The 17,885-nt window shown below is 66.2% G+C and overlaps 1 protein-coding gene across 7 annotated transcripts in view; it reads left to right on the forward strand.

The window, feature by feature from the left end:
* The window catches only part of GRAMD4 (GRAM domain containing 4), a 72,396-nt gene extending 55,193 nt beyond the window's left edge, over positions 1–17,203 (forward strand). For all 7 annotated transcript variants that reach the window (XM_053896037.1, XM_053896041.1, XM_053896039.1 and 4 more), the window contains 15 exons: positions 1,669–1,730; positions 3,570–3,702; positions 4,132–4,157; positions 4,709–4,800; positions 5,982–6,073; positions 7,002–7,050; positions 8,082–8,153; positions 8,600–8,643; positions 8,719–8,828; positions 10,356–10,510; positions 11,907–12,051; positions 12,731–12,824; positions 13,417–13,501; positions 14,325–14,393; positions 14,795–17,203. In XM_053896037.1, coding sequence (XP_053752012.1) covers positions 1,669–1,730; positions 3,570–3,702; positions 4,132–4,157; positions 4,709–4,800; positions 5,982–6,073; positions 7,002–7,050; positions 8,082–8,153; positions 8,600–8,643; positions 8,719–8,828; positions 10,356–10,510; positions 11,907–12,051; positions 12,731–12,824; positions 13,417–13,501; positions 14,325–14,393; positions 14,795–14,899 — 1,333 coding nt within the window. In that variant the 3' untranslated portion in view covers positions 14,900–17,203. The remainder of the gene's footprint in view (positions 1–1,668; positions 1,731–3,569; positions 3,703–4,131; positions 4,158–4,708; positions 4,801–5,981; positions 6,074–7,001; positions 7,051–8,081; positions 8,154–8,599; positions 8,644–8,718; positions 8,829–10,355; positions 10,511–11,906; positions 12,052–12,730; positions 12,825–13,416; positions 13,502–14,324; positions 14,394–14,794) is intronic.
* The last annotated feature ends 682 nt before the right edge of the window (positions 17,204–17,885 follow it).

Here is a 17,885-nt window from a genome sequence, read left to right on the forward strand (position 1 = left end):
TCCCGTGCACGTAACAGGCACCGACAGCAGCCCAGGTCTGGTGGGACGTGTCGCCCGGAGTGCCCACCCCCGTGTCCTCCGGCCTCTCCCAGGGGGCGGCACGCAGCCCGTTACTGTTGAAATGGCTCTTTGTTTCTAGCAGGTAATCGTGTTAGAAAAGTCAGTTAGTGCCCGTGTAAACCGAGCCCAGGGCCCCAGAAAGCGGCCACCGGCCACCCGGACCCCGGGCCCACCTGTGGCTCAGGCAGGGCCGTGTCCTTGGCAGCGCACGCCTGGGCCCGGGCTCGGCAGGAGCACATTTGTTAGCGCTTCTCAGGTGGGCTGCGGCTTCCGGAACCTCCAGGCTCACCGGAGACATCCTGGTGTTGAGGCCGTCACCCGTGCCTGGGAATGGAAGGCACTCCGTCGGGTCCTGGGCGCCTCTCCTGCTCCCAGTAAACCCCTGTCGGTGGGAGCTCTGGGCGTGGACGGCTGTTTGGGCCGCCCGGCCCCCTCCTCCCTGGCCGTGGCTCCCTTCTCTGGGACTCCACCTCTGTCTCGTGTGTTCCTTACCCACTGCCTAGTGAGGCTGCAGGCCTCGCCCACCCTGCCTGTCTCCCGTCCAGCTCGTCCCCTGCGCCTCCTGCTCCAGATTCCAGTCGCGGCTTTCGAGCCCGCGAACCAGGTCGGTTCACGGAAGTGTGGCGTGAAATCCCGTTACGTGAACAGAGCAGAAACCGCCCCCCGTCCTTCCCCGAAGCTGAGGGTCTCCCGGGCCTGGCATCTCTACCTTGAAAGAGTCCTCTGTGTTCCACCCCGCCCCCCAAGCCCCTGCTGAGTTCTGCCTGGGGCTCCACCCTCCCCACATCCTGGGGTCCCTGCTGGCCTGGGAGCCACAGGAACAGTGCGTTGCGGCCCGGCCAAAGCACCACCCGGGGGCTGGGGGCTGGGCCAGCCCCATCAGGCCCTTTGGCTGAAAGATCAGTAGTCAGGGTCTGGCAGGTGGACAGAACTCCAGGCGAGGGCTCTGAGGCCGGGGGACTGCCGTGATCCGTTGTGGCCGGGCCGCAGGGACAGGAAGCCAGGCAGGTGGCTGGCACGGGCATCACCCAGCCTGTGGCCTTGTACGGGGCTTGCTGAGTACGTGCATCGATAAGTGTCTTTTCATTAGCATGCTAATTAATTAGCGTAAGGGGTATTTATTCGGAACTTAATAAAGAAACAGATGTGTTAGGAGCGCCTGGGTGGCTCAGTCGGTTAAGTATCTGACCCTTCGGCTCAGCTCAGGATCTCACGGTCCAAGCCCCACATGGGGCTGTGCCGAGGGCGGAGCCTGCTTGGGATTCTGTCTCTCCCCCTCTCTGCCCCTCCCCCCACGCGCTTGCTCTCTTTCAAAATAAATAAATGAACTTAAAACAAAGCAGATGTGTTAATAGGAGAGGAAAGGGTTGCATGTTTATTAGTGATTACTCGGTTATTAAAAAAACAGCAAGAAAAGCGTGTCCGTCACGAACGCGACTCTGTGAGGCCCGGACGCCGTCGCAACGTCTGAGCCGTCAGGTCCCAGTGGAGCCCAGCTGCTGGGAAGGAACACTTGAGTGCGGTGGGCTCCCTGAGTGCCAGGACTTTGCAGAGCCCGGACTCGCTTGGAACTAACAGGACTCTTGCCCCTTCTCCCCTCCCTTTAAGAACCGAGGAGCAGACGGCCCAGCAGCCTCCGAAGGGGCAGGCCCAGGTCAATAACGGAGCAGGTAGGGCCCCCGTGGGCGGCCGGGCCGGGGTGGGGTGGGGGTTGGGCCCGTTCCTGGGCACACCGGCCCACGCGGGGTCTCCGTGCGTCGGGCCCCCGTGGGCGGCTCCGGTTGTGAGCTGGCGAGCGGTCACAGCAAATGAGATGTGATTTTATTGTTCTGTAAAGATGCCACACGGCACCCGCTCCAGCCCTTCCCGACCGAGGAGCGTCGTCCTCACACTGGCCTCTCGGCCACTGACCTGGGGGCCCCTCCCTGGGTCAGGACACAGAAGCCTCTTCTCTGCACCTCCCCGCCTGCCGAGCCCTGTTCTCTATCTCGCTCTACCCTTTGTCCTTCCTAACGATGTCCTGGGAGGAAATGGGATTTTCTGTCCAGCTGTCTAGGGATCTGACCCCGGGGTGGGCCTGGCCCTCCCATCTCCTGACGTAGGACCCGTTCCCACGGGCTGACCACTAGTGAGCACCCCCTCTGTGCTGGGAGCTCAGAGTCATGCTGGCAGGGCCTCGGGGTCAGGCCTGTCTCACATACAGCTCAGAAAACCGAGACCCAGGAGGGAAAGCCTCTTCAAGGGGCACCCGCCACGTGGAGGCCCAGACAGGTCCTGTCTTCCAGCGGGGACGTGCAGGTAGGCCGGTCCGGGTACAGGGCCGGCTGCTGTGCCCCTTGGGTCATCGTCTCCCCGGGCCCCTCCACGCTCAAGACCCGGGTTCCAAGCCAGAAGCGGCAGGAGAGACCCCGAGGTCCCGGCTGTGCACCGTGATTGATGAGTCCCCTACACGCGTGGGGAGTGTCAGAGAAGTGAAGGGCGGAAAGACCCCAACGCTCTGGGTCCCCAGCCGAGGTCCACTCGGTAGCCCTCGTCACCGGTGCGGTGTGTGGGCAGAGGGAGGGACAGTGGGAGGAGGGGACAGGTGCTCTGCGTGGTTCCCCCCGCCCCGCAGCCAGCACGGAGGGGTCAGCAGCGCCCGAAGCCTGTCCGGGCCACAGGCCCGACGTAGACCTGGGGGTTGGCATACCGGAGCCTCCTGTCTGACTTCACGGTTTTAAAAAAAGGTTTCTGCATTTTTAAACGGCTGGAAAAAAATGAAAGGAATGTGGATTTCACAGTTGAGCATCCATAGTGTGGTTTCATGGGGACGCAGGCGGTCCCATCGGGTCACGTACTGCCCGTGGCTGCTGTCCAGCCATCCAGGTGGCTGTAGCATTCACTGCTTTGCCCACCTCTGCGTGCGCTGAGCACAGTCCCGCTCCAGGGAGGGGTGAGAGGCCCCCAGACGCTCCCTGTTCCTTTCCTCTCCGAGACCTCTGTTCCCTGTGCCTGGGCGGCCTCTGTGTGCACAGACCTGGCCCGGTAGAGTGTCACGCGGGACCACGTCCCTGCCCTCCCTCTCCTTAATTGTGGCGGGACAGCGCCCCCTGCGGGTGACTCTGTGCGGAGCACTCAGGGTGCGTGGTTTCCTCCTGGTTTTCTGAATCTGTGAGGTGGGTCCCCTTCTGAAGGTCTTGGTCGTGGGGGGCAAAGGCCGCGTCCTTCACTGGGGCCCCCGCCAGGACACAACCCCTGGGCGCACACGTTCCCTGGCCGTCCCTCAGGTCCACGGCGTCCCAGGGGGTGAGCCCCCAGCCAGAGAGAGAAAGGGAGGGCGACCCCGTCCCCGGGGGGCGGGCCGTCTGCTGGGGCTGCAGCTGCTCCCCGGGAGGGGCGTGTGACAACAGAGACGCCACGGGGTCCGCGGTGGCCGTGGCGGGCCTCGTGGCGGGAGCGGGTCAGGCTCGGCGTCAGGGTGTCCACGCCCCACTGTATCCGTGTTCCTGACCGGGAGCCCCTCCCCGCAGACCGGCGGAGCCAGGGGCTGTGCCCCCGTGTCCAGAAGTGGTTCTACGAGAAGTTTGGGGAGTACGTGGAGGACTTCCGGTTCCAGCCCGAGGAGAGCACGGTGGAGACGGAGGAGCCCCTCAGCGCCCGGAGGTGGGGGCCTGCGGGGGGGAGGGGCCCTTGGGGGAGCCAGGCCAGCGCCCGGGGCGAAGCGACAAAGTGGCTGACGCCAGGGCTGGTCCCGGGGCACGGCCACGCGCCCTTCCCCAGGGAGCAGGGGCGGGAGCAGGGTCACGTGACAGGCAGCCCCCCCCCCCCCCCCCCCCCCCAGCTCAACACTCTGGGCTTCGTGACAAGGCGTGTGGGGACCATCGTCTCGGGGACTCAGGTTCTGGGACGTGGGCGGGAGACGAGGGGCAGCACCGTAGGTGACACCCCCCCCAAGTTAGTGATCAGCAGTGAGCTGCACCTGGTGGCCCCGCGTCCCAGGTCATGCTGTGCTCCCCGCGTGGCAGTGGAACATGGCGGTGGGGACGCGGCTGTGCAGGTGCTGGCACTCACCTCTCTCTCCCTCCCTCTTAGGTTGACGGAAAACATGAGGCGACTAAGTGAGTACCTAGCACGGCCGTGTGGGGCCAGGGGAGCAGGGCCTCGGGGCTGAACTGGACGTCTTTCCAGAAAGATGTTCCTGGAGGTTCCTTAGGAACAAGGCTCCCGTCAGCAGCATGTCCAGCACCACCCCCCCCCCCCCCCCCCCGCCATCCAGCTGGAGCAGGACAGGATGAGGCCAGCTCTGCCCGTCCCCAAGCTGGGCCTGGACGTGTCCCTCCAGGCCTGGAAGCCCCAGTGGAAAGCGGTGCTTCTCCAAGTATTGGCCAGGCCCCGGGCGATGACAGGCACCCCCCCCCCCCCCCACCACCCCGGCTCCCTCTTTCTCCCGTGTGTGGCACAGGCGTGGGGGGGGAGCGGCCAGCTGGCGGCTTGCGCAGGGATGGTGCGCAGTGGGTGGCACCGGGGTGGCTGGGAGAGGCCAGCTGGCGGTCAGGCGCCCCAGGAATCCAGGTTGTTCGGGGCCCCCTGCGCTCATGCCCCTTGCGCTGCTGGCTGCCCCCCGGGGTGTGCCTGAGTGCCGGCCTCACCGCGGTCGTTCTGTCCCCAGAGCGTGGTGCCAAACCCGTCACCAGCTTCGTGAAGAACCTCTCTGCCTTATCGGACTGGTACTCCGTCTACACGTCCGCCATCGCCTTCACCGTGAGTCCCCCGGGGTCAGAGACGGTCTGCCAGCCCCCCGGGCGGCCAGCGTGGTCTCCCACCTGTCCCCAGGGACGCACTGCCCCTTAGCCGCTCTGGCTGTGCAGTGGGGACTGTGCTGCTACCCGGCCCTGGGTTGTCTTGAGGGCATTGCAGGGGAGGGGGAGCCCCAGACAACCCCCCGGGGCAGCGCCTCAGGAACAGGCCTCTGTCCACACCTCCGTCTGCTCTCCTGGGCGAGTCGGGGAGAGGCTGGTGAGGAGGCTTGTCTGCCCAGGGGCGACCGAGCTCCCTCCCACTGGGCACCTGGGGCTGGGGGAGGCTCCTGGCCTGAGGGCCCAGCTGGGCCTCTGCGAGCCCAGTCCTGGGGAAGGGGTGGGAGAGCAGCAGGCCAGCATCGCGGCCTGCTCTGGGCAAAGGGGACTCGGCCCCCTGGCCCGAATCGTCCTGCCGTAGCCGGCCCCAGCCCCGCACAAGGAGACCCTCCCATCACTGGCAGGGGGACACAGGCCACCCACCTGCCTGCCAGGCACCATGGCCAGAGAGGGGCAGCCCCATCTCTGCATTTTGGAAGGTTCTGAGGCTGCCCTAAAGCCCACAGCCCGGTGCCAGCCCCGGGGGGAGAAGGGCATTTTGCTCCTTTACAGAGAATAGGACTCGGACGTGGGGCCCTGGTCCTGCCTGTGTGTTATCACCAAGAGACGTGCCCACCATTCAGGCCCTCCTTCCTGGCCTCCTGTGCCTGAAACCCCCTGCACTCCACTCACTGCCCTGTCTGAACGTCTGTTGTGTGCCAGGCACATGGCACGTCGTGGGTTCTCAGCCAGCGGTTGGCCACCTCGCCTGGCCATGCTGAGTCCTGGCGGGGCTTCGAGCTCTTCCCGGGAGAGCCGCACCTGGGGCCGGCAGGGACCCGTGCCCATCCCAGGCCACGTCCAGTAGCTGCCTCCCTGGGGCGCCCCCTCCCTGCACACCCAGAGCGGCCCTTGGTGCCACCCCTGAGAACCCCTGCTGAGAAAGCAGCTCTTCCCGGGGCCTCCCCGTCACGCACTCCCTCCTTTGGAGAGCCGCTGGGGGCCTGGGCGCCCACCTCCCATCGTGGCCTGGTGGGGCGGGGGGTCGGGGGGAAGGAGGAGGGGGTGGCCTGTCCGGGTGCCTGACCGTCTCCCTCCTACCCGCAGGTGTACATGAATGCCGTGTGGCATGGCTGGGCCATCCCCATGTTCTTATTTCTAGCAATTCTGAGGTTATCCCTCAATTACCTCATAGCCAGGTGAGCGTGCTGGTTTGCCCTTGTACGTGGAGGTGCCATCTCCCTGAGCCGGGGCCGCCTCGCACACAGGTGTCTGGGGGTAGTCCTGTGATGGGGCGGGGCTCCCGAGCCCCCAGGAGGATGCCCGCCCCCACCCGGCTCGCTGGAGCCAGCGGCGGGTGATTTTCGAGCTCCCTGGCGGCTCTTCAGGAAGGCCGGCGGGTGCCCGCGGGGTCCCTGCAGCTGCCTCCGCTCAGTGATGGTATCCCAGGAGCCTTGACGGGGCTGCAGAGTCTTTGTGCCCTGGGGGAGGGGGGGAGAGTCCTGGCATTCAGAGTGAGGGTCCTTGCAATCACCAGCCCCAAGCAACATGCCCCGTCTTTCCTTCGCGCCCTTGTGAGCACCTTCTGGGGGCTCCGTCGGGATGCCCCTCGTCCCCAGGCTGCCTGGTGTGTCTGAACATGCGGTTGCCCCAGCAGTGAACGTCCCTCCAGAGGAGAGCCCCCGTGTTCCAGATTTGTACGCAGCCGTTCAAAAGTTCACACTTCCGCATACGAGTGTTCCTAGCATCTCGGTGCCTGCTTGAGTTGGTTCACTTGAAAATGTTTTTTGTAGGGAAGCAAATCTTTACGTACTCGTGAGGGCGTCCTCTGTGCCCAGGCGAGGCACGATCAGCTAAAGTACTTGCTGTTACTGCTGTGGTGACTTACTTTGAAAGACCTGTCACTTCTGGGCCCCCGTGGGAGGGGCCGGTGAGGGTGACCTTGAATTGTCCATTCTCAAGAGCCAGGGGGCAGCCCTGGTGGGCACGGCAGCAGACGGCAGAGGGTCTCCGCAGCCCCTTCTGTCCCTCACTCCTTCCCCGTCGGGAGCACGGGGCTGGGGATCTGAGGTCCTCCCTCTAACGGCACCAGCTGTTAAAGGCTCGTGATTGTCTCCTCTTGACCAGGGGTTGGAGGATACAGTGGAGCATCGTGCCTGAAGTGTCTGAGCCCGTGGTAAGTCCTGGGAGGGCAAAGGTCTCGGTCTCCACCCGGTCAGGCCTCGACCCGTTGGCAGTGTGGGTTCCCTGAGGCCTCCAGCAGCAGCTGTGCAGATGCCCTGGGAGCCCTGCCTGGCAAGTCAAGGTCAGGGAGCGGAAAGCCAGCATCCCCGGGCACAGAGCCCTGGACGGCCACACTATGACCCCTTGCCGGCCGACACCCCAAGTGCCCCTTGCTGGCCCAGGCTTGGCGGCAGGGGAAGCAGGCCTGTCCTGACCCTTCCCAGCTGGGATGTGATCCGCTAGAGGGAGGTACGAAGGGGGCTGTCACGGTGTCTCGCTGGACCAGTGGACGTGTAGAGCAGGGATCAGCAAGCTCGCGGCCCTCCATCTGATTTTATAAATAAAGTTTTATTGGCATGTAGCCGTTCCCTTTCATGTACACACTGCTGCGGATGCTTTGGGGCAGCAACGGCCGGGTTTAGTAGCTGTGGCAGGGACCGCGTGGCCCACGGAGCTACAGGTGTTTATTCTCTGGCCCGTTACAGAAAGTTCGCTGACCTGCTCCAGAGGGAGACTCTGGCCGTGGGGTGGAGCTGCAGGCATGGGCGGGAGCTGGCAGTAGGGGTGCTGGGTGCAATGGTGCCACAGGGGTCAGGGCTCGGGGAGGGAGTCTCGGGGGTGGCAGGCCTGTGCCTGCTGGGCCCCGGTGCCCAGGACGCCCTTGGGAGGCTCTGGTTGAATGAGCTCAGACAAACAGGATGAGGTCAGCGCCCCCCCCCCCCCCCGCCTCAATTTCCCTTACTGCAAAGTGAGGGGCGGAGGGCTCTGTGCACGTTTGAAGACGACCCGTCAAGGTGCGATCCCTGCCGCTGCCCACCGCCCTCCCGGGCACCAGAGTGGTGGCTGCCAGGCCAGCCAGCCCATGCCGCGCGGGGGCAGCAGAGCGACCCTGTTCCCGGGGCTGGGAGGCCCCTGTGCTGTTCTTGTGACTCATTCCTCTGAGCTGCTCAGTTTCGGAGGACATTCTCTCCCGTCTGGCTGCAGGAGCCTCCAAAGGAGGACCTGACTGTGTCTGAGAAGTTCCAGCTCGTCCTGGATGTCGCCCAGAAAGCCCAGGTACTTCCCCCTCTCGGGCTCCGGTCTGGGGGCGCCTCTGTGCCAGCGTCGCCCAGCGGGGGCCCCCAGTGCCCCAGGCCTGGCTTGTCTGTTGTCAGCAGACCTGCCGTCAGCCTGCCCTTTGGCCCCGAGGCAGCACCCGAGACAACCCTGGTTGGCGGGAAGGCCCTCCCGGTCGAGGCTGTCGGCTGGCACCCTCTGGAGGGTGGAGCCCCTACCCGCCCGGCCGAGCTGTCTCCAGGAGGGGCGTGGCCCGGGACATCCGTGTCAGTGCGTCAGCCTGGGCTTTGCACCGGACCCACCCCCCTGTCTTCGGCCCTCGAGTGGCTGTGTCACCCGGCCATGGCCACACGGGGGCTGGACCTCTCTGGCCGGCCCGTGAACCCGGCCCTCCTGACGTGGCCGTGTGGACGGGGACCCGTTGTGATTGTGGCTTCTCCGCACAGAACCTCTTTGGCAAGATGGCCGACATCCTGGAAAAGATCAAGAAGTGAGTGATGGGCCCCCAGCCCGCGGCCTTGGGGGTGTGGCCCGCCCCCCGGCTGAGCCCCGCTCTCCCTTCCAGCCTGTTCATGTGGGTCCAGCCTGAGATCACGCAGAAGCTGTACGTTGCTCTGTGGGCCGCCTTCCTCGCCTCCTGCTTCTTCCCCTACCGCCTGGTGGGACTGGCCCTGGGTAAGGAGGCGCCTTGTCCCGGGTCGGGGGTGAGTGTGGCACAGGGTGCCCGGGCTGCTTCCCACCAGAGCGCGTGCCACGTGCCTCCCGGAGGCCAGCTGTTCGCGCTCACTGGCTTTCCTCCCTCTGGGCCTCATCCGATGGCTTCTCATCAGCTGTTTACACGGGAGACATGAGGCCCATTGCACCCTAGACACGTGGCGGTGGTTTCTTAAAGCAAGCTCACGCTCTACTCCCGAGTAGCTGGTAGACCCGAAGGCCCACAGGGGCCGCGCGGGGTCAGGCCGAGGGAAGAGAGACATAGGGCTGGCGGGGGGGTCGTGGGGAGCGGTGGCCTCCGTCCTGTGCGGGGCGGAGGCTCAGGCAGAGGGTGAGGTTTCGGAGGTTTGTTTTGTGCGGGTCCAGAACAGCCCTTGGCCGGGGTGGAGCGGGGAGAGCACTGAGGGGCATGGGGCAGGCGGGAGGGCCGGGCCTGTGGGGCCTTGGGCTGTGGTGGGACCTGTGGATGGACGGGATGGTCAGGGCGGGGTCGGGGTTTGCGCCGAACTGCTGGGCAGGTGACGTTGCTGTAGTGATAGTGAGGCACGAGGGATGGGGGGGCGGGGGGGGGGGCAGCTGGAGGCGGGGCGTTGAGGGTTTTAATTCCAGGGCGGGGCGTGTGCAGAATCCAGGCCACAGATCTGGATGTGCAGGACGTGGCCTTTGTCCGTATTTCAAACCGTGGGGTGGCAGGAGGACTTGAACCCCTCATGGGTTCACTGGGACCCCTGCCCCCGGCCTCTGCAGGGCAGGGAGGAAGGTGTGGGCGGGTGTGGAGGCCGAGGCCGAGGCCATGGTCCTGAGGCTGCCCCTGGCCAGACCCTGACTCCTGACCTGTCTCGGGCCTTAGGGTCCCTGGCCTGGAGCGGGCACCGGCCCGGCTGCAGTGCACGGGTGGGGCTGGGTCCGAGCTGGGGCGTCGAGCGCAGCGGCCACGTGGTTCGGGGGTCTCACGGAATGGGGGCCGTCCCCACCTGCCCGCGGCCCCCCAGCACGCCGCCGCAGCCCTGGTCTTTGGTTGGTGCTCTCCCTGCAGGCCTTGCCAGGAAAGCCAGGGCTGGCAGACGGCGTGGCCTTGGGGGAAGTGACTGGCACCAGCAAAAGTGAAATGCCCTCGGTGCCGTTTCTCAGGGGCCTGGGCCGGGGTGCGAACCCTCTGACCCCGAGTGGGAGCGGGCCCACCGGGTCAGAGGGCGGCAGGCCGGAGTGGGTCCCTTCATGTCATTCTCGGGGGTCGTAACTTGTTTGGGAGCTGGGTTGATTGGCAGCAGCCGGAGCGGACCCCCCTTCGGCCGGGGTCTCCTGGCCCTCTTGCTTCTCCTGCCCTGTGCCAGCCCCCCCCACCCTGCCCCGGGTTCTGCGAGGCCCTCCGTGTGCCCTGGCGCTCTGTCCTCCGCGGGCCGGGGCGCGGGGCCGCCGTGCCGAGGGGACGGACGTGGCCGCGGTCCTGGTCCCGGGTGGGATGGGACTGTGTCTTCCCGTCCCCAGGACTCTACGCCGGGATCAAGTTTTTCCTCATCGATTTCATCTTCAAACGCTGCCCGAGACTGCGAGCCAAATACGACACCCCCTACATCATCTGGAGGAGCCTGCCCACCGACCCGCAGCTCAAGGAACGTTCCAACGCCGCCGTGTCTCGCCGGGTAGGCCGGGCCCGGGCCGCGGCTCCCAGGCCCCCCCGCTTGCCGCTCCCCGTGCACGGGGAGGCCAGCGTCTGTCCCGTGTTGTGGGGCCCTCGAAGCAGACGCGGGGCTGTGGGGATTTCCCTGCCGCCCGGCACTGCTCGTTCGGACGGCCCACGAGCCCCGGGGTTGGAGGCCCCCACCCGCCGCAGGGCCCCTCAGGGCCCCTCCCACAGACTTGAGCCAGGCGGGCCCCCGGGCCAAGGGCAGGCGCGGTACAGGATGTTGGTCGCGGCTACCGAGAGCCAGAGGCCTTGGGAGGAGGGACCCCTGGGGGCTGCTGTCCAGCCCTTCCGTTCCCCGGCTCTGAGGCTCGGGCCTGCCTCGTGCCCACACGCCGGTACCGGGCGTGTTCTCGTTCACGGTGGAAAGCGTTTGTGGGTGTTGGGCCCTGCGTCCCAAGTCGGGGCACAGAGGACCAGCTGGCCTAGGTGTTCTCCTCCGTCTCGGATGGGGGGGGGGACGTTCGGGGTCTCGGGGAGGTCCAGGAAGCCTTCCTGAAGGAGGGGACTTGGATTTCTGAGTCTTGTGTGTAAGTGTCCTCTGAGGAGAAGGTGTCTGGTGACCCGCTGATGGGAGGGGAGCTCTGGATCAGTGTGGGTCACGCTCTAGGACAGCAAAGCCTGTTGGGAGCCCGGGCTCCTTATTAGGGGTGAAGCTTGTGTGTGTACGAGCCGCTGAGCCAGCAGACAGGCCCCGGTTGTGCAGGTGGGGGTGAGGCGGGCAGCCTGGCTCCCCGAGGGCATGGGAGGAGACGAGCGGTTCGTCCTAGCCCTGGGGTGGTTGGGGAGAAAAGGCCTTCATGGGGGTCGAGACCACTTAGTGCTGGCCAGTGTCCCGAGAGACTGAGGGGAGCCAGGGGGCGGGTTCCCTGGAGGAGGTGCTGCTTGCGGCTCTGCTCAACCTCCGTGTTTGTGACCTCACGTCACGGGGACCCCCTTTTTCTCTCGGTCCCACGTGTGTCTGTTGTCTCCTCTCTGGCCAGCCGCCAGGGCACGACTGGGTACGGTGTCCGTCTGGAAGCTGTGTCGTGACCATTTGACTTTTTAATGTTGCTTTCAGTGGCCTGTCCCTCGACCACGTCCCGTTTCTCAAATGTGGAGAATGGGCTGCGTGCTCTGGGGGCGGGCTCAGCTCGGCCTTCGGGAGTGGGGACCCTGCTGGGGAGACGGGGGGTCTCCCCGCTGTGGTGGGGCTGTTCTGCCCTCGCGGGGTGAGGGGCGGCCCCTGGAGGGGCTCTTAGGGCACACGTGGCTGTGCCTCCTGTACGATGACAGCCGGCAAGGGCGGGGGGCTGCGCGTGCCCCAGTCCCTGCCGACCCGGCGTGGCTGATGGGCACGCGCGTGCTCTCGGCAGCTGCAGACGGCCTCCTCGCGGAGCTACGTGTCCAGCGCGCCCGCTGGCCTGAGCAAGGATGAGGACACCGGTCGCTGCCATGGTACCAAGAAAGGCAATTTCCACGAGATCTTCAACCTGACAGAGAACGAGCGGCCGCTGGCGGGTACGTGCGCGGAGTCCGTGACCCGCCCTGGCCTGGGGGGGGGGGGGGGGCGGCGGCTGGCGCCTATGCTGGGGGCCCTCGGCAGCGACAGCCCTGGGGGCTCGGAGGGCTGCTCTGGGTGGGCAGGCGGGAGAGCCGGGTGTGCTCCTGGCCCGCACAGGGCCCCCCCTTTCCCGCGGCAGATGGTTTAGCGGCAGAAATCCAGGGGGTCCCCCAGAGCGCGGCTCAGAGCCGTCCCCAGTTTGAGCGTCACCTGTGCTGCCCCGGCTCGCCCTGGCCGTGACCTGTCTGGAGAGCCGTGTGGTGGGAGGCAGCCGGGGGCACTGGTCCCGGGCCAGCCTCCCAGGAAGGGCCTGCCCTGAACTCCTGACCCGGTGGGCACCCAGGGAGCTGGGTTCTAGAACTGCCTGGTGGTCTGTAGCGTGTGGTGAGCAGCTGCGGAGGAAAGCCGTAGAGACCTGACCTTCGACCTCCTGGCCCCTCGTCCTGCAGACCCAGGATATGCAGACGTGCTTGCCAGGAAGGCGGGGGTGGGGGGGGCGCCCTACCTTCCTTCCTTCCTCCCGGGGCGTTACCCGGGGGTGGGGGGCGTGTGTCGGTGCGTCTTTGGGAAGCCCGGGGTGACGGGCTCCCACGGGGAGTGGGGGGGAGAGGTCACGGGCGCTTTCGTCCCCGCTAGTGTGCGAGAACGGCTGGCGCTGCTGCTTGATTAACCGGGACCGGAAGATGCCCACGGACTACATCCGCAACGGGGTCCTGTACGTGACGGAGAAGTGAGTGCCTCCGGGGACTGGGCCGCGGCCGCGCCGCGCTGGGTGCCGGGCCTCGAGGGGCGGGCCCGCGGCTGCACGTGTTGCTCTGCTGTCGGGGAGAGGCTCTGCTTCTCCCCGAGAACGAGACCGGATGGAGAGCTGACCCCCGGGGGTGGGGGGAGGGGGGGCCCTCCGCCAGGTGTAGGGGCGGGAAGAGGGGTTCCGGGGTGGGATCTGTCCTCAGCCCTGCGGGCCCTCGGCCGCCCCGCCCTCGCACTCACGGCAGCGGCCACGGGCCACGCCTCCCTCTCTGCCCCTCGCTGAAGGGACGGGCCTCGGGGACATTCTTGGTTCTGGTTGGACAGCGAGAGGATGCCTGACATCCTTCTGACGTCAACCAAGTTCCGCATAGGGCCGTGGATTTAGTCTGTAAAAACTGTGAAACTCTCTCTCCGAAAGTGAGGTTTTCTGTAAAAGGCCGGTGCGTGGTGACAGGTGGGAGGGGCCCTCTGGGGGTCGCCCTCGCCCCCTGGGGACTGTGGTGGCGGCAGCCTGGACGGGGCATCCCCGGTCAGTTGCTGGGCTGCGCCCCTGTTTCTTTCTCCCCCGCTAGTTACCTGTGCTTCGAAAGCTCCAAGTCCGGTTCTTCCAAGAGGAACAAAGTCATCAAGCTGGTGGACATCACAGACATCCAGAAGGTCGGTTGGGCCGCCTCCTCCCTTCTCCTCGCCCCTCCCGCGTCGGGAAGAGGAGGGCCGGAGGGCCGTGAAGCGGCTGGGCTCCCGCCGCGTGCCTTCACAGCGCCAGGCTGGTGCCAGCAGGGAGCTTTGCTGGCCTCGTTCCTGGCCACGGCAGGGCTCCCCTCCTGGAAGGCCTCCACGCAGAGCCCCCTGGGCTCCCGTCAGCGTCCGTGTGCCACGACGGGCCTCTCCCACCTCCTCACGGGTCTGCGCCGGGCGCCCTCCCCCAGATGGGTCAGGCCCCTGGGCCCCTGGAGCCACTGTGTATCTGCCCCGAGATGCTCCCCCTGCCTCGAGCGTTTCCTCAGCCGGTTTCCCTCGGGTGTGGTCACGTGGCGTGGGCGGGGTGCGTGTGGTCCCCGGGGAGGGCCCGACGCACGCCCTTGGCGGGGCCGGCCGGGTCCACCTGCTCCCCGTCTCCAGGGTCTCAGCGCGTAGGACGCGGGCCAGCCCGGGCTGTGGGGTGGACCCGGGCTCGTTGGTGTGTCAGGGGCACCCCGCTGGCTGTTGGGGCCCTGGGCCCTCCGCGCCTCCCCGCTGGGGCGTTCCGCTCGTGCGGTGCCCCGTAGGGAGACCCTGTGTCGCTTGGGCCCTTCCGGGAGGGGGCGGGAGGGGGCGTTCGCAGGTCTGGGTTCTCAGTCACGAGGTCCGTCTGTCTTCTTGTGGCCAGGAAGGCCGGGGCTCCGTGGGGCTTGGTGTCCGTGGGCCCCGGGGCATGGGGACAGGCTTGGCCCTGGTCCTGGCAGGGGCCCGTGGTGACAGTGTGCTGTCGTCCCCTCAGTACAAGGTCCTCTCTGTCCTCCCGGGGTCAGGCATGGGGATTGCCGTGTCAACGCCATCAACCCAGAAAGTAAGTGCTGGGTGGGAAGTCGGGGAGCCTGGGGTGGGCTGGGGGCTGCGGCCATAAGGGGCCTGAGGGGCGCCCCCCCTTCCCTCCCTCCTTCCCTCCCTCCTTCCCTCCCTCCTTCCCTCCCTCCTTCCCTCCCTCCTTCCCTCCCCGCGGCCGCAGGAGCCCTACTGCTCTCTCCAGTGTGGGTCAGGTGGGGGCTGAGGGCCGCAGCGGGGGAGGGTGAGCCGGGGATCCCCCTGAAGGCTGGGGGCCCGGCCTCTGGGTGGAGGGGAGGGTCTGCCCTTCAGCACCAGACCCTGAGGGGCTCTGCTAGGACCTGGCCTGGGGCCAGGCAGGGCCTGTGTTGGGGGCCGTCCTCCTGGCTGGGTGCCGGGCCACCCACCGCCTTTCCTCCCCGCCAGCCGCTGGTGTTTGGTGCCATGGTGCATAGAGACGAGGCCTTCGAGACCATTTTCAGCCAGTACATGAAAATCACAGCAGCAGCCGCGTCTGGTAGTGACAGCTAGTGTCCGTTCTTCCGGGATGTTGCTGGAAGGTTTTTTGTTGTTGTTGCTGTTGTTGTTGTTCTCTTTGGTTTCTTGTTTGTCCGTTTGTTTTTTTAACAATTTGATAGTGGAAAAACTTTGGACATCCTCCTGATCTTTTGCAATAATTCCCCTCGATCTGTGGTTTCTATTGTGTTTACCCTGCGTCTTACGGACCCTTCACGCAGGGGTTGGGGCCCGCAGACAGCGCCAGCCCATCTGACGGGTGAGGCGTGTCCCACGACCGCGTGGACACGGAGGCAGGGGATCGTCGGAGGCCCGTGGAACGGAGGACACGCGGGACGCGCCGGCCCCAGCCACCGCCGAGCGCAGCGGCTGTTTCTGAGCCCCCGCCTGGCCAGAGCCCCCGCGCCAGCCGCGCACCCAGCCCTCCGGAGGCCGAAGCTCTTCCACACCAGAAGCCATAGCTAAGGAACAAGCCCTCCCTCCTCCTGGGGGTGAAGGACGTCGGTGACGAGCAGCTCAGAGGCCCCTTCACCGACCGCCGGGAACGGGTCGTGCGCTTTCCTCTGGCGAGACCCCCAGCCGCGCGTCCTCAGGGCGCGATCTGGGCCGGGGGTGCGGCCCCGTCCGGCTTCAGCTCTGTGCTGCCCTTCGTGGGGGAAGCGAGGCTGGCTGGGCCGGGCCCCCCCCCCCCCCCGCCCCCCAGTCCTGACGAGCCCCCTGGAGTCCCGGGCGTGGTGACCGATGAGGATACAGAGTGATGTGCCCTAGAAGCACATCTTTTTAACGCTTTGCCCTTTGGAGAGCCCCGCAGAACGCGTCCCAAGACCTTTGGGGGCACCCCAAGCCGTGGTTGCTCTCAGACGGATATCAGCCGCTGCGTGGCTGGCGCTGGCCTCCGGACGAGGGAGGGGGTTCTGGGGTGGGTGGGGGCGGACAGGAGCGTCCGGGCTTGCAGCCGGTCCACCCGGGGAGCCGTACGGGGATGCTCCGGAGGGCACCGGCTCGGGGGAGTGGCCGTGAGCGGAGCCCGGAGGTTTGGGGCCGGGCGGTCTGCACCCCTGACGTCCGACGGTGTCCCGGTGGGCACACAGCTGTGCTGGCACACGCTCGGGGGGGTGAGGGTGAGCTGGCACCGGTCTGCACCCCCCCACCCCCGACGCCTGGGGAAGCCGGCGCTCCTGTGGCGGAGGCCGGGGGCGGGGGGTGGTGCCGTGTGGGGACAGGCCTGTGACGTCTGTGAAGGACAGGCTGAGATCGTGGCGGTCAGCGCACTCCCGACTCGACTACTCCAGCTCCTTGGCTTGTCCTGAGTCCTTTTGGGGGTCACTGGGATTGTTTTTTGAAGAAACAGAAGATTATATTTTTTACAGAGAGCAAGCTGTTTTTCTTATTTTTGTATCATTTTTCAGATGTAATTTTTACCTTTGCTCTAATCCTAATTTGCTGGTTTGGGTGAGACCCGGTGGCATCGCTCACGTTCCCCGCCCCCCCGCTTCCCAGGGGACCGTAGGGCCACGCTCCAGGGCCCGGGCAGTGCCTCCGGGGGGCCCAGTCGACCAGCCTGATGAAGCACACCCCCGACCCAGTCGGTGAGATCTGAGGGCGCCCGTGGCACCCACCAGCTCCAGCCGTGCTGTTGGCGGGACCCTGCGGGCCGCCCTTCCATAACAATGGAGGCAGAGCCCGCCGTAAACCTTGGCTTTGGCTGCCACACAGCTGGACCGGCTCTCGTGGCCCCGGGGAGGTTTAGGGCACACCTGGGGACCGCCCCCACCCCCGGTAGATCCTCCCTCAGTGCCCGAGGCACGTGGGGACAGGCTGCAGGGCGACCCCCGGGGCCGCCAAGGGGTCGGTGTGTGGCCTGTCCACGGGGTGGCCTCGCCCTCTTCGGCAGAGGGGGTGGTTTGGTTTGAGTCCCTTTTGAGGAGAAAGGGAGATGAAAACTGACCACGTGCCGAGCGCGGCCCCGGGGGGCACCGGGTTCTGTGGGCGCCCAGGCCCTGCCGGGAGGAAGGCGGGCCCGCCGCGGGCTCCGGGCCTCCTGGCAGAGCGAGCCGTCGTTTCTATCGAATTGTGTAAATCTGGGCAGATACTGCGTTTCTATGACTGATCACTGAACTAGAAGGAATGTTACATTTTCTACGTCTGAAGCTTGAGTCTATTTTGGATCTGTAAATAGTCGTTACTGCTGTCATTTTTGTTCAACGAAAGGATTGTACTGTATGAAGAACCAATGAAAAATCCCCTGTAACATTTTTTTAAGAAAACTTTGTTTGTTTAAAGAAGTCTTGTATAAATTATAATTTTTATTTAAATAAACCTGAAATGCTTTGTGCTCAGGGGAGCGGTGGGGGCGGGAAGGGGGCTGCGCTTGGCTTTCCTGGCAGAGCCCGAGTGCGTCACAGGCAGCGGGGGCCCAGGAATCCCGCGGCCACCAGGGCACTGGAGGGTACTGGGGGTTTGGGGCTCCACAGCTGTCTTGGTGACCGTGGGGGGTGGGGTGGGTGCCCGGGGAGCGGGCTGTGGGATGGGGCCACGAAGGAGGGTCCCAGGGGCCCGGGGACATCGAGGAGCTGGGGGGAGCAGGGAGCAGGGCCCCAGGTTCTAGAAGGAGACTGTAGGCCAGTGGGACCATCACTGCAGGGCTGCGGGGGAGCCTGGGGAAGGAACGGAAGCGGCGCCTCGGGTTTGGGGTGCGGGCCCTGGGCGTGACCTCACTGGGAGGGGTGGGCGTCTCTGGGGCCCTCCCCTGGGGTCTGAGGCTGAGAGGTGGGGGGTCCTGAGGACCCCGGGCAGAGGGATCCCCAGTGGCACCTGTGGCTTGGCCGGTCCAGACACTGACCCTGGAGACAGGGATGCGGGAACCGGGCCGACTTCCGAACCCGCCGCAGTCCCGCACCGAGCTGAGCTGCACACGACTGAGGGCGTCCAGCCCCCAGCGCCCCAAGCCCACAGGAGCCCGCGGGAGGCAGAGACCCACCCAGCTCCCACCAGGTGAGCT

The sequence above is a fragment of the Panthera pardus genome, unplaced genomic scaffold (genome assembly GCF_024362965.1).
Source record: "Panthera pardus isolate Hobbes unplaced genomic scaffold, ASM2436296v1 HiC_scaffold_6, whole genome shotgun sequence".
NCBI classification, from domain to species: Eukaryota; Metazoa; Chordata; class Mammalia; order Carnivora; family Felidae; genus Panthera; species Panthera pardus.